The sequence below is a fragment of the Leptinotarsa decemlineata genome, unplaced genomic scaffold (genome assembly GCF_025532065.1).
Source record: "Leptinotarsa decemlineata unplaced genomic scaffold, Ldec_3_MD MMD2_tig00026299_RagTag_RagTag, whole genome shotgun sequence".
Lineage (NCBI taxonomy): Eukaryota > Metazoa > Arthropoda > Insecta > Coleoptera > Chrysomelidae > Leptinotarsa > Leptinotarsa decemlineata.
The window spans coordinates 394,736-410,596 of record NW_027412676.1 but is presented as its reverse complement, the minus strand read 5'-3'; the positions used below and the strand labels follow the sequence as shown (position 1 = coordinate 410,596).

Here is a 15,861-nt window from a genome sequence, read left to right as displayed (position 1 = left end):
ATTTTGTCAAAATGAAACGATATAATATTATGCAGAAAATTTGAGACATATTTGGTAGATCCAAATAGATTGACGCTCATAAGTGTCATAGGACATGGTAGATGCTGGTACCACCTGGCATCGCCCGGTGAGATACCATCGCAACGGCTTAGGCAGCGTGAAGTTGCTTTCGGTTTCAAGGGTGAGAATATAAGAAAAAATGCATGATGACGTTCCTAAGAGTCCAAATACTCCGGAGGTAAAAAAGCTCCCAAATCGGGCATCATCCTGCAGACAGTCAGCAGGGTCTTCCTAACATCAGTCCACAGGGAAATAGCATGGTAACTGCAGTTGCTAAGAGGCCCACTAACAACTTCAAAATCGATTTCTGCTTCATCAGAGGACTCTACTCGAATATAAACTTGGTGCACCAACATCTGCAATCAAATAGTCCTCATATTCTTGCACTCACAGAAACCAAAGTCAGTGCTTCAACAAACCCCATCAATTTTTTTATCCGGCTGTTTTTCACTCCCGATTCAGACGTAAAATATCAACGACGAACAAAGTCGCGAAGCTGAGGCTTTTGCAATAAGCAGCGGACTTACTCAGATTATAAATGAGTCAACCAGGATTCCTGACCGTGATGGAGAATGTGCTAGTCTTTTGGATCTATACCTAACAACCAATCCAGAAATTTACACAGTCATTGTGAGGCCTCCATTGGGATCTCCTGACCACAAAGCCACAAACTCATTTCAGTGTTGAGTGAATTACCGATAAATGTTAGGGAACAATCTAAGCCGCGCAAAGTTTGGCATTACAGATTAGCCGAATGGAAGGATCTTCAAGGCCATTTTCGAAATTTCTCCTGGCTGGTATTCCCCAGGGATCCATATATATTGCTTTGCTAACGACAGCACACTTGTCTCGTCATTCCATTTGGATTCCAAGACATCGGCTACGAAGGCACGTCACCGGCAGCAGGAGGTTGCATATCTTAATGAAGATCTAGAAGTAATTTCGAGTAACCAGGTTTAATTCAATGCCACAAAAATCCAGGCATCGGTTTTTTCCAAGAAGATAAATGTCTCCAAACTGGATATAATAATGTCAGGTCAGACAATTCCGCTTTCTGCTTCGATAAGTTTGTTGGGGGTTGAAATGGACATCAATATGTCTTGGCACAATCGTGTCACAATCATGTCGCTGAAATTGCAAAGGCTGCTTCTCAAAAGCTTGGAATTATGTTACGAACCAGAAAACTGTACACACCTCAGCAACTTTTTATACTTAATAAAGCTCAGATCAGACCTCCTTTGGAGTATTGTTCTCATGTATGGAGCTCTGCCCCCAAACATACCCTGAAGTTGCTGGATTAAATCCAGAAAAGAGCCATCTGCCTGATTGGACACGCGAACATCAGGTGCAACCTTGATAGCCCGGAACATCGAAGAAAGGTTGGAGATTTGTCTCTCTTTTATAGATACTTTCACGGGAAATGTTCAAGTGATTTGGCACATTTGATTCCACCGAGAGCAATACATATCAGAAATACGTGACAGACTGTGGCTGCTCATCGTTTTGAGGTTCAACTCAGTACACCTCGAACTTCACTGTTTAAGAACTCTTTCATCTGGAGAACTGTGTTTATGTGAATTAAACTTCCTGAGAACGTTTTTTCAAATGAATTTAATCTCCAGCGAGTCAAATCCAATGTGAATCCCTACTTTCGCACAGGCACCGCTCTTAGAGCGCCTTAAGGATTCTCCTGGTGTTTTGTCTTTAAAAAAAAGACATCGACTCGCTTTGATGTACTCACCAATAACATCGCTTGTTTTTCAAAAAGATAGACTGAAACATAGTAAACAAGTAATAATTTGAGCAAATTCATCGAAAACAATTAAAATAAAATTTCAGTGTTAGAAAGATCAAGAGTATTTAAGTTGATATGTGGTTCTCGCTCAAAACTTTATGTTGTCCAAACGAGTAGAATCCTTTCCAAAGAATAAATGAACATTGGAGTAGATTCTTGAATGTGAAGACCATTTTCACATTTGCAAACCGCCTTCTGATAGAGGGGCATGAGTTCAACCACGACTATGGTGTATTATAGTATCATACATTTGGATAATGCAGGATTGGAACCCAATTTTGTCGAATGCTTAAAAATCAGTGAATTTAAGAATTCGGAAAATTCATTGAATAATCCAGTAGAATTGAATTCTTCTCCCCTGTTGATCTGTTTTCTGATGTGGAAATTGGTACTTAGTTTAATACATGTCAATTCAATGAGTTGAATACATTTATTTCATCATGTTTAAATTTTTAAATAATTTATACCTGAGATCTGGTAAAATCATTAGTCGATAATCAGATAAAAGATCATATGACAAAAATTGATATATTTATTATAGTACCAATTAGGTAGAATTCAGTTAGTATGAACACGTCCGAGAAAGGAATTGTATAGCGAAACATGTATTGCGGTTTTGTTAACTGTTTAGTGAAAATCTCTCAACAAAATGCTGAATATATGTTGATGGTTTGTTTGTCGTGGACTGACCAACTTTGTAATCGGACAATTTTGTACTGAGGAATGATATGTCAACAAATGCCACCAAACCATTTGCCACCTAACACAATACCAAAATGCATTTGCTCATTTCGTAAGGAAAATATGTAATTAGCAATTATTTGAAACTTCTGAGTTTGCAACAATTTCATGGCACGCATATGCCACTCTTGCCATATCATGTACTCTTTTCTGAAGAAATACTTATTTTAGAATCCATGTACTTTGCACACAACACAAAAATTTTAGTTATTTTATCGATACATACGGTTGCCTGGGAAACGGACTAAATGGAATATCGGTGATTGACATTCCTATATCAGTTCATGTTCACTTCAAACACAACTTCAAAGACTGTGATTCATCATTAAAATTGTTTCAAAATGCCTCCGGGTACTTCTAAACCCAAATCAATAATACCGAAAACACCTGGGGTAAATGTCGCCATAATAATCATATTATAGATACCATAACTATATTAGAACTAGTGACTAATATTTCATACATTTTTTGCAGAAGAGATTGGTAAAGCGTGATGTTGAAGTTAATGATGATTTAGAAGATTGGAAGAAGGCTAAACAGCTCTTGAAACCGAAGGATCAATTGGAACTGACTGATGTTGTAAGTAACAAATATCTAATTGTATCTTAATCATAATTATCTCACGGCATTTTTTGTGGGAATGCAGAGTGATTATTTCGAAAGAAAATACTTTTGATGTGAAAAATGACAAAACCCTCATTTGAAAAAATAGTTTAATTTGATCATGACGAGAGTAGTGCTGGTTTTTAACTCCTTTTTTATTCATTTTCATGCACGAAATCACTATCCGACATCAATCATTAATTTCTCCAGAGGCTCCAATAAATTCAATACATCGCCAGAACACTTCGTGTTATTTGAAGAAATTGAATTTTATCATAAATAAAAAAAGTATAGACTCTTACTTATTTAGTTTTCTCATTATGTCTTACATTGACCACGGGTAATCATTATCTCTCACACAATAGTTTCAAGGTATAATTGTAATTTCGTGATAGACAATATCGAATGCTTCAGGTCAATCAAGTGATAGAAAGAAGTCCAGATAGATTTTTTATCATAACTGAAATTGAATTTTCAAACCTAGAATCATCAGATTTACAAAAATGATATTGCTTATCAATAATTTCATCATTGTCTCTTCCCTTAGATATTGTAAAACTTCGATAACTCATATTACTTTTATAATAAGAAATAACTATAATTTGACTTCCATATCTTTTAGTGATATATAGTCATGACCAGAAGATTTTCTTGATTCAGAAAATACAATTATTTCAATTACTTTCTATTGGAGAAAGACAGAGAAGTCTTTATAATTGCCAATAGTATAATAAATCACATCAGAACTGATTAACAATGATTTGATAGTTTCTCTAGCTTGAACTATTCAAGTAAAATTCGATCAAGGGATTTATTGGGAAACCTGTTCATTAAACCAATAATTTTTTTATCTAATCAGTTTTCAAAAATGTTCATAAGGTTTTCAGGTAGGATGATTATTCCTGAAGAAAATGTGTTATTTTCAGTATTTGGATCTTCTTTGAAGTGAATCCCTATAGATCCACTGTTCTGATGACCGCGTGATAGTCTTAAATTTCCTTTTCGTGAACTACATACAAAAACACCATTGTATGTACAAAATACCATGATTCAAAACACATTTTCATGTTACCTATTTGGATGAATTTTTGTTGACTTAGAAAAATGTCTCTGAAATACAGCTTAGAAATATCTCTGCAATGCACTTCAGTACATATTGTAAATATTCGGGGTGCGTCCCCCTGTGGTACCCCTCTATATACGCCATTACCAAGAATCTTGGGAGGTACACGTTACTTTATACCACCTCATTATAACTTATACCTGATTGATAACTTAGTCACCATAAATTGTACTGGATAATACATGAGTGGTTTTCCGGTTTTCCCGAGTTTCACTAAAGATATCAGGTTACAAAGTTGCTCCAACTTTCAGTCTTTACTGTACATTGCAAACCAACTTCTAGCAAACGTTACCTGCTTCGTTACATACGTTTGCTCACTTTACCATTGACATAAGACAGATTCATCAACAAGAATTGGTCCCACAATGGTATAGAGTATTGTCAACTCTTTGGATAGCAATGTGAATTGCTTTGTGACGACATGTTTTTCCTAATCAGTCATCAACAATAAGATCAATTTTATATATTCCGTTGGATTCTTTGACCACAAGAAGTGTTTTTGACTATTACTTTAATTTTGTGTCATTTTGCTTCATGTTTGAACATTCATGTTTTCAAATTCAGTGATGCTGATACTGCTTTCTAAGAAAGCAAATGAGTATTTCAGAATTAAGACTTTCACATCCTGAGTCATAATTGAAAAGAACAAAATTCGATATAGTGTAGGCCAAGGTCGAATGGAACTGCAGTACCAAACATTTTTCTGCTACAGTGACAGACAGTGACAGACATCATCGGTAGTGGTATGTGCGTTGACTGCAACGCACATACCAGTTGTTGCTGATACTTTCAGTTGTTGCTGATACTTTCAGTTGTTGCTGATACTTTCAGTTATAACCTCCATCTTCGCAGTCAACGCTGACACAGACGATTGTGGATACTAACAATCGAAACGTCGTAACATAACTTGGTTTGGAATTTTTTTATTTTTCATCTTTTTATTTTTCATTTTTTGTTAATAATATTTTTTTAATTTTTTTATTTTCAGCTTGTAATAATATTTCGATTTTTTTGGTTGTTGCTTGTTTGTTATTTCTTTGTAATTTCGGTTTTTGGTTTAATGAAATTTTTATTTTTTGGTTAATCTTTTCAATTTTTTTACAGATTCTTTCAGAGATTTCAAATCAATTTATATCATATTAGACAATGGAAGTCCGAACTGATGAAATACACCACGAAACATCATCAACCACCTTCAAACAGACGAAACGTTTGTTACTCCAGGTTCTATACGATCATGGCCCTTCAGTTCTGATTCTATCCTCTTTAAATATTCAGGTGATATTTTCACTCAATCTCCATTTCATCAATAGTGTTACAAAAAACGGTTTTTCATGTATAAGAAAAAAATAGTCTGCAGAATGTTACCATTGAAAATCGTTTATTCTTCATGAATTACGGTGTAATAGGAAGTATTCTTGAAAATAAATTACTGGGCTTAGAGTGAGGATGGGGCATGTTATGAAAAATTATTTCTGTTGGGGAACTCGTCATTTTCATCAATTTTTATATAATCAGTCTAATATAATATATTTATTACAGGAACTCAAAGAAATAATAACAAGACTACTATCGACCACCAACCCTCAAACTCCCGAAGGACTGGTAGAATTCAATTATGCACAAGGCGAATTTGTATCATTACCTCCGCAAGGTAATTTGGTGGTGGTATATGAATCTCAAGGAACTATTCTTCACAAAGACTCGGAAGAAGCGCACCAGCAAATGATAGAACAGGGCATCGACCGTGAGTATATTGGTTAATGGTGAAAAGACAACTATATAGTTATACTAAACTATACTGATATGATCTATTTTTGTTTAATGAGTTCATGAAACTAATCACATATACATACAACAAAAGTTAGAATTCATACTTCTTTGGCACCACTCGAGAAATAACTATCATTCATTCAATTGATTTTTTTTTGTGATCACCTGAAAAATTACAAACTCTTTGATTGAAATGGGTACCTAAATACATACAAGATTCCCAAGTTTTCACAGACTTTTTCAGCACTACTTTTTTAAAAAATCCTTACTGAAAAGAGAATATCTCGAAGAAGTCAGTAGAAACGTTGTTACTACTATAGAAAACATGGGTATTTGCGGAAGAATCATTCAAACAATCAATATGTCTAAGTTTCGAAAAAATAAGTGCACAAAATTCAAAGGAAATTCATGGATCAAGTTTCATATTTCAATAAGAAAAAATGAGCATGGCATACCTACTGTCCTTCCACGAAAACTAACTGTTATTGTCAGATTTTTACTGAACACTGGACAGGTGTGTTCATACAATATGAACACATATGAGAAAGCTATTGAACAGTTAAACACGTGTTGCGGTTTTGTAAACTGTTCAGTGAAAATCTGACAGTGTGTTTTGAATACGTCATGGATTTTCATCAAGTATCGGTAATTACATCACAAAACTTTCTATATTTTCTAAGGCATCCTCTAAATGCTTAAATGGTATCCAGTAAGTAGCCTTGCAATAATTATTCTGTGACGATGTGAAACTTTCAATATTGAGTCTATATTTCGACTAAATCTCGTATTCATTTTTCAACAGTGAATTTACTCGTTTTCTATCGCGACTTTACCAGATCTTCGTTATGACCTATGGCGAAGGAACTGTGAATTACAAAGCGACAATGTATATATAAACCCGCACCTTCACCAAAGATGAGTCTTCGGATTCCAACGTAGAAGAAAAACGATGATAGAAATTGTTGAGTAATAGAGAAGCTTCGTGAGCATTCATTATTCTCTACATATTCATTCGGAATAGGCAATACTCGCAAAAAAAACAGTTTCTAAATAATCAAATCTCGATTTCTTTCCTGATTGCATTGAAATGAAAACTGAATCACTAATAACTCAAAAACTTATATTTGTAACTGACTGTACAGTAAACATTCAATTGAAAATTCATACTCTCCAATATCAATGCTTTCTTTGCATTGAAAGATGGATTAGTCAGCTTTACTCTACCAATTCGTTTATAATTTTCTGTTAACTGAATATGCAATTTTCAATTGCATATTCATTCTGCGTATGATTCAGCTTGTAATATTGGATTATTCAATACAGTGTGGACGCAAATAGTTCCCACTTCCTCCTAACTTTCCAACGGTGCAAGATATCAGTTTCGGACAAATGTTTAGTGATAAGGAAACAATTTTAGTACTTTTTGATAAAAAGCCAAAAGTGTGACATCACTTGCCCCAAAATGGCGCTATCAACTTTTTTTCAATGGAAAGGGGCAGCTAGTGATATTTCCTATGAAATGTATTTCAATTTTCTATACAATTTCATTTTTTTGAATTTCGATACCCGGTTGCGAAGTTACTGCGAAATTATTTCCAACATCTTGGAATGTTTCTGAGGTGATGCTAGCAAAAGTTTCGGTAATTATGTCTCTTAATTCCCGTATTGTCATAGGTTGCGTGACATCAACTTTAGATTCGATACAGTCCCAAAGAAATCGAGAGGAGTCAAATCCGGTGAACGAGTAGGCAAGTCCAACCGACCGCTTCAACCAATCCATATACCTGGGTGAATCCAATGCAACCGATCTCTTACACGCCTAAAAAATATGGGGTGCACCATCTATACTTTGGTTCAATTTCATTTTAAATACGATTCATTTCCGTGAACAATTTCTTTCTCTCGCACATCCCAAACTTCGTGTACCTAACATGTGATAACTTGATTTCGAGATTTTTCAATCCATTTTCGCTTGGAAAGTTACGAATTATAATTTTTTCCAGTCTTCAATTTATACACCAATAACTCCGCAACTATTTATCTAAATTCCAAACAATGAAAGATGTTGTACAGACAACCAAAATAGGTACTTTTCGATCAGACCATCCAAGGACCTCCTTTCACTTTAAAAAAAATTGATAGCGCCTCTATGAGGTGAGAGATGTCACATCATTGGCTTTTTTTATGAAGAGGTTCTGAAAATAATTTTTTTTCATACAAATTTTGCCCGACTTCGATATATTGTTCCATTCCAATTTCATGAACCTACACCTATACCTATAAACCATTTGATCTCCACAAACTATGGATCTTCATCAAGCGACGGCTGAATCAATAAAAAAAAAGTTCCATTCTAGTGATAGGAGAGAGCGGACTATTCCCGTCCACAGAGTACTGAATAGGAAATGTATTCTCTAATAAAAAATCTTCTGTTTTCAATTTATTTATTCAGTGGTATTCATTGGTAATTGACACGTATGCTACAATTGATGAACTTAATTCCTATATTAATAAATTTAGTTTAGAAAACTAAGAAACACGCTTTTAAAGAACATCGAACGGAAGAGTTAAAAATATTTTTTTAATGAGCTTAAAACAATAACAAACGACAAATACTAGTATTATTGTGAAAAAAGTGACGGGCGCTTGTTATACAAAATATATGGCACAAAGCGCCCACGCTTTTTCACAATAGTATTAGTATTTTTCGTTCGTTATTGTTTTAAGCTTATTTAAAAAAATAATTTTAACTTTTCAGTTCGATGTTCTTGAAAAGCGTGTTTTTTTGGGTTTTCAAACTATATTTATTTTTCATTTTTTAGTTTCATATGCTATGAAAGCCTGTTTTTAGTCTTTTTAAACTTAATTTATTTTATCAAAACTTTGGGATCAATCAGCCGTATATTGTTTTGAAAAATGATTATTGATATTTTCCGAATCCGGAGACGGAGCCTGGAAATCAGCCATCAAGCCCAAGTCGCGCAAAAGAGGGTTTCAAATAAGGCAGCAGGCGCCCGTGTTAATGAAAAACATTATTTCTTCAAATAAAGAAATACATGTAAAGTGAGTTCGAATTATATCAAGGAGGTTACGTACAGCGCCATCTGCCCGCAAATAGATCTAGCAATAATATCGATAATTCTGTCAAATACAGATCCCGAGCTTGAGAGTTATAAACATACATACATACAGGTGAAGCTAATATAAACCGTGTAAAAAGGGAAATTTTTTTTTAAGATATATCGATTTACACGAAAATCAGTGTAAATCGATATATCTTATCAGAAAATTTGTATGTTTGTGAAGAAGTTTTATGATGTATTCAACTTTTTTTTTCGAAAATTCTCACTTTCTTTAAATAATGAAAGAGTCGAAGTGTTTTATTTTATTTTTCAGCTGCAACATTCCAATCAGAACTTTCCATAGAGAACTTGGAAGAAGATCATGGACACTCAGAAGCGGTATCCGAAGAAACAAAGGAGGCACAAGATGAAGAACAGAAAGAAGAAGAGCCGAAGGAAGAAGACGAAGAAGCTGAAAAGGCAGATGAGAAGCATGAAGATGAAGAAGAAGGCGAGGGCGAAGGAGAAGCTGAGGTCAAAACAGAAAGCGCCAAGCCCCCAGCCAAAGGTGGAAAACCCAGAAAGCTAACAAATCAGTTTAATTTTTGTGAGAGAGCTGCTCTTACGTATAACAATCCTACAAGGGTGAGATGAGTTATTTTCGAATTGAATGGTCTATATATATATATATATATATATATATATATATATATATATATATATATATATATGAAATCTGAAGTTTTCACGGATAGGAATATGCTGAACTGGTTTTTCCGGGTATTTGATCCGTGTATGTGATATTATCTCTAATTTCACCGACGTTTCGACAAAATCTCATTTGTCATTATCAAGGTGTGCTGTTACGTGTTCAGAAATTTGTTGACCTTGCTCAACTCACTTCTTACTATAATGGTAAAATGGTATTCGTTATGTGTTCAGAAATAGATTAGTCCATAAACCCTCTACTACCTACTATTTAAACGTTGTTGAGTTTTACCTGCGTTCTTCTTCTTCTTAGTTGACCTCATCTCCCCGTTAAGGTATTGAATATGAAATCTGAAGTTTTCATGGATAGGAATATGCTGAACTGGTTTTTCCGGGTATTTGATCCGTGTATGTGATATTATCTCTAATTTCACCGACGTTTCGACAAAATCTCATTTGTTATTATCAAGGTGTGCTGTTACGTGTTCAGAAATTTGTTGACCTTGCTCAACTCACTTCTTACTATAATGGTAAAATGGTATTCGTTATGTGTTCAGAAATAGATTAGTCCATAAACCCTCTACTACCTACTATTTAAACGTTGTTGAGTTTTACCTGCGTTCTTCTTCTTCTTAGTTGACCTCATCTCCCCGTTAAGGTATTGAATATGAAATCTGGAGTTTTCACGGATAGGAATATGCTGAACTGGTTTTTCCGGGTATTTGATCCGTGTATGTGATATTATCTCTAATTTCACCGACGTTTCGACAAAATCTCATTTGTCATTATCAAGGTGTGCTGTTACGTGTTCAGAAATTTGTTGACCTTGCTCAACTCACTTCTTACTATAATGGTAAAATGGTATTCGTTATGTGTTCAGAAATAGATTAGTCCATAAACCCTCTACTACCTACTATTTAAACGTTGTTGAGTTTTACCTGCGTTCTTCTTCTTCTTAGTTGACCTCATCTCCCCGTTAAGGTATTGAATATGAATATATATATATATATATATATATATATATATATATATATATATATATATATATATATATATATATGCAAACAGAAACACTTGTCCGCGGTTTGCCTCCATTTTCTGAGTGGTCTGTCCACAAATTTTCCCCTTATTAATTTGTATCATACATACTCAATAACACATTTATCTCTGTATATATATATATATATATATATATATATATATATATATATATATATATATATATATATATATATATATATATATTGAAATGTTCACATATTTTTTTCAGTACCATTTTTTTTTCTTGTGTATTGTTATATAGAAAAGTATTTATACATGATCTAAAATAATTAGGGAGCTGTTTACCTTCCGTGTTGGATGCTTTCTGTTACACAGTTAAAAATTATTTCTCGAGTAGATATCGTCCAGTAATTTATTGATGAGATTTCAACATCATACTCACATTGTAGTAACCAATTAGCGCTAAGTTGATTTTTGACTTTGAAAGTTTTTCTTCAGTTGAAAAAAAATAGTGGTCTATATACTCGTATGACAGATAGTAATAAGTGACAGTATTTCAGTTTGATAATCAAGTACGATAAATCAAATTCAACTGTGTTTTATTTGAGTTCCAAAACCGCAGCTTCGCTAAAATCTGTTAGCATACTAAAACACCGTCTCGACCGACGCACGTTCAGCTAACCAAGTTGACATTATCAGGAAATGATTAGAAGTTTCTATTGTATATGTTTGTCTTCTTCTAGGAATTTCTTGAATAAGTCTCGAAATCGGTTACCACCAAGTTAAATCTCAATGTTTGCGTTGCTAAGGTAACAAAATTCATGTGATGTTCAGGATTAGATATATTATTTTCTTACACGATCCTCACTCACTGATTTATTCCATTCAAGGGTCAGGAAACTCAAACCATTCCTCCTCCCATGGCCACCTTTTCAGCGAATGTTCTCCAGTGGATCATCTACGACGGATACCAACAAGACTACGAAGCGCAGCTACTGGAAAAAGAACTGGAAAGAGAAAGGAAAGAAAAAGACAAAATGTCTGTAGGCAGACCAGTACCGATTAAAAAGGTGTCTGGGCGAACGCAGTTGAGTGAAGCTGTGCAAGGGAGAGTTTCAGAATGTTGGAAAGTTTTGGAGAGGATGATCAATCAGAATACTTACGACGATATTGCCAAAGGTAAATAATTTCATAAATTAGTATCTTTCTTTTTAACCTTGAAGCATTTGACTGAGTTAGTGTCTAATGGTTTTATGTGACCTAACTTCATTCAAATATTATTTAATAGTATATTGTGTAACAAGTGCGTGAAATCGACTTTTTTACACAAGCGTGGAATTTGCGACACGAGCCCTCAGGCGAGTGTCGCAAACAACGCGAGTGTAAAAAAGTCTTCACGCACATGTTGCACACTATACTTTTTCTACGACCATACAGAGAAATTTAAGCACCATTAGTTTAAAGAGCTTTATTGAATTTCAGAATAATTAGTAAGTACCTATATTATAAAATTAACAAATAATTCTTATACTGAGATTATTATTTTTTTATTCTGATGTGAAATAATAATGATTATTAATAGTAATATTGGAACCTGTAACCATTCCAAAACTTACACCTGCAGCATTTGATTTTTCTATTGGTGTCTTTCTTGACTTGGAAGTTGAGATGATAGAAGTAGTGGCGATAGGGGCTGAGGAAATTTGATTTTGAGGCGATAAAATTTTATTTGCCACATCAATTTTCTGAGTAATTGAGTTTTCTATATAATGCTCTGCCACTGCAGAGGATTTCCAACCTCCATGTTTTTTAAGGTAAGCAAATCGCCTCCAGCTTCTACTAATAACGTGGCGGATGACCGCCTAAAACAGTGGCCTGTATATTGTTCAGCATGAGGTAAATTTAGGTATTTTGCAATTACCGAAGGAACTTTACCAATTTTATTTACACCAACGATCTGGCAGGTACATTTTCCACCTTGATAATTAATAAATAATTTTTTTTCTGCGTATTTTTGCGGACGGAGTGCCGTATATTTTCGGTATAATTCAAGAAGTTCCGTGATGGTAAATTTTCTTGAGATTCTGGTTTTTGTATCATGGACGTTTACTATAAGTATTGTACCTAAATCTTCAATATCATCTAATTTCAGTTTATACAGTTCATCTCTTCTAAGAGCTCCAGCAAGTCCAAATATTAGTATAACCTAAAAGAAAAAGAAATTACAATATAGAAACTAAAAAAAGATTATGGCTGTCAGAAATCGAACCCAGGTCCTTGGGCGCGCGAGGCCGACGCACTAACGCTGAACATTTCGTATTTACAAATATATGTTTGAAAACGCGATTCTCAACGCCCAATTTAAAATAATTTAGAAGTTCATAGTTAGATATCACATTAAAATAATTTTAGATAATATATCTGATTTGGCCAACTATACTTATTAGGATCTACTTAATTAATAGATATTATTTTCTATTTATTTAATAGTACCGTCAGATATTAAACTCACCTTGGTCAATAAAAATTTTTCGTCAGGAGCTTCTTGTATAAACTTTAGTATTTGTTCTTTCTCCAAAACTCTGGATTTTTTAGGAACGTATCCCTCACTCTTCCTTTTTAAAAAAGCACGTACCTTAGGATAGTCAATATTTATGTTTTTTTTAATGCTGATGGTACTTTTTAGCATCGAGAAATTACTCCAAAGTGTTGCTGTCTTAAAGTTCTTGGATAATTCTGACAAATATGCCAATATTACGTTTTCAGAAAATGAATTGATATTCTTTGTTTTCCTCCATGCCATGAATTTCTCATACGTATTTTCATACACGCTCAATGATTTTTGGGGTAATAAAGTCTTACTAACCTCATTGGCTGCATCCATAACAAGCGTCGGGGTACTTCGTATATCTGAATGATCAGAATCCATTATAATATAATGTTAAAATATTAATAATTAACTCTCAACAATGAGCTCACAACAATAATGATCAAGCTATTTTGACAGTTTATTTATGATTTATTGCTGCCCTTAAACAAAAGATGCACTAAGGCCGCCTATCAGCGAAATATTCATGTATTAGGTCTTATGGACAGACTACAATGTATTTCTTATGAGTATATTTCACGCACTGGTAATAAAAACACTTGAATGTACCATGTTATTCTTATGGGTTTATTTCACGCCCTAGGGCGTGAAATTACATTTTACGATTCGTGAACGGTGTGTGAGAGTACTATTTCACGTACGGGAGTAGAAAAACTATTTTTCCACACTGGAACTATAACACTATATCTCGACGCGCGTTTCGCTGAGCAAGCTGTCATCATCAGTGGATGACTGAAACTTTCAACTTCCAGTCGTCATCTCCTGACGATGCTATAACGGTCATTAATGTCATTGAATATATACCTAACTCACTTGTAAAAGAAAAACGACTTGTTTCTCTGAAGATTAAGTTCAATGCACTTCAATAATGTCGTTCTAGTAAACCAGAAAATCAATTCAGTAGATTACACGTTCATATACAGGGTGTTTCCCGACTACGGTACGAAACTTCAACGGGTGATTCGTTAGGTCGTTTTGAGAAGTTTAATCTATAAAATATCATAAATAACTTCACAACGATTCATTTGAAATTTGTTACAGTTATTCGAAGTAATAGGGCTCTTATTTAGTCTTAACTAGATTGAAATTATTATGTCCAGTGAACTCTCAATGGGCACCACAGAAAACAGTATTTTTTATATCAGGCAACTGAAAATACATTTCTTCGTCGCTTGTGTTTTCTTCATATCTAGCTTCGTTTTCTAGAAAAAAAAGAAGCCAATTCGCATATCATGAACACCTGCTATAAAAACAAGCTGATAGTGATAGTGTTATTATATCAGTGAAAGTCAGAGTTGTCAGTTAGAAGTGATTCCATCGTGAATAATTTTACTAACGCTGAAATGGCTGACACGCACTTCATTCATGTATAGCAAATGGAAATGTGGAAGAATTTACCAGGACAGTAATTCCATGTGCTAAAACATTTAGAACGCTACATGCAAGATTATGTGAAACTGAGAGTTTTAATAAAAATGCAGGTGATAGAACACCAGAAACTGTAACGACGCCTGAACTAGAAGCTATACTTGATGCGATAGAAGAATATCTTTCAAATAGTACCCGGAAAATTGCTCTGCAGCTGGAAGTCAGAAGAATTCTCCTATACTCATAACACATACAGCGGGTCCAAGCTTTACTGCCTCGTGATTTTCACCCAAGATTAATGTTTCTCATGTGGTTGATTCATACGACGGCACACAATAATAACCAAATACTTTATTTACGAACGAAAGACGTGATGCTATAATGAACTTTCACAATGACCATTATTCGGCCGACGAAAATCACCACGGTATCACAGAAAGTCAGCAACAAATTTTGCTGAACGTTTGGGTAGGAATGATTGGTGAATACCTAATTGCCCCATTTTTTCTACCAGCAAGATTATCAGGTGAATCAATTCTACATGGACTTTTTGCGAGATCATCAACCCATTTCGTTAGAAAAAGTACCGGTACTTGTAATAGGCAACATGTGGTTTGTGCACGACAGGTCAGCAGCTCATTCGATTTTTCCTCGAAAACGATGCTATATGAACAAAATACAAGCGACAATAAATTGTATTTTCAAATGTTGACACAAAAAAATTTAAAACTACAAAAAAGTATGTGGCGTTCTTTTTTGCCTAATGTTGTGTGGTGCCCACTAAGACGCCACTGGACCTAATAATTTCAATCTAATTCGAGATAAATGAGCGCCTTATTACTTCAAATAACTGTAGCCAATTTGCACCGAACCGGTGTAAAGATATTCATGATGTTTCATAAATACCGTTTTTTTTAAACTTCCACGCCCTGTAACTCAGAAACGAAGCAACTCCGAACAAATGACCTCTAATGGAATGGTTACTCCAAAGAGATGGTAGAACAGGCCTTAGCTAGAA

At 34.4% G+C, this 15,861-nt stretch overlaps 2 protein-coding genes across 5 annotated transcripts in view; one reads left to right on the top strand and one right to left on the bottom strand.

Annotated features, from left to right (window-relative positions):
- The window catches only part of LOC111513393 (uncharacterized), an 82,646-nt gene that overhangs the window by 18,929 nt on the left and 47,856 nt on the right, over window positions 1-15,861 (bottom strand). The gene's annotated exons all lie outside the window — the stretch shown is intronic.
- The window catches only part of LOC111513392 (dynein intermediate chain 2, ciliary), a 41,437-nt gene continuing 28,403 nt past the window's right edge, over window positions 2,828-15,861 (top strand). The window contains exons 1-5 of one of the 2 annotated variants that reach the window (XM_074180645.1): window positions 2,828-2,988; window positions 3,071-3,175; window positions 5,865-6,069; window positions 9,492-9,802; window positions 11,758-12,046. In XM_074180645.1, the coding sequence (XP_074036746.1) occupies window positions 2,938-2,988; window positions 3,071-3,175; window positions 5,865-6,069; window positions 9,492-9,802; window positions 11,758-12,046 (961 nt within the window). In that variant the 5' untranslated portion in view covers window positions 2,828-2,937. The remainder of the gene's footprint in view (window positions 2,989-3,070; window positions 3,176-5,864; window positions 6,070-9,491; window positions 9,803-11,757; window positions 12,047-15,861) is intronic. The other variant, XM_074180644.1, reaches the window with a different exon arrangement.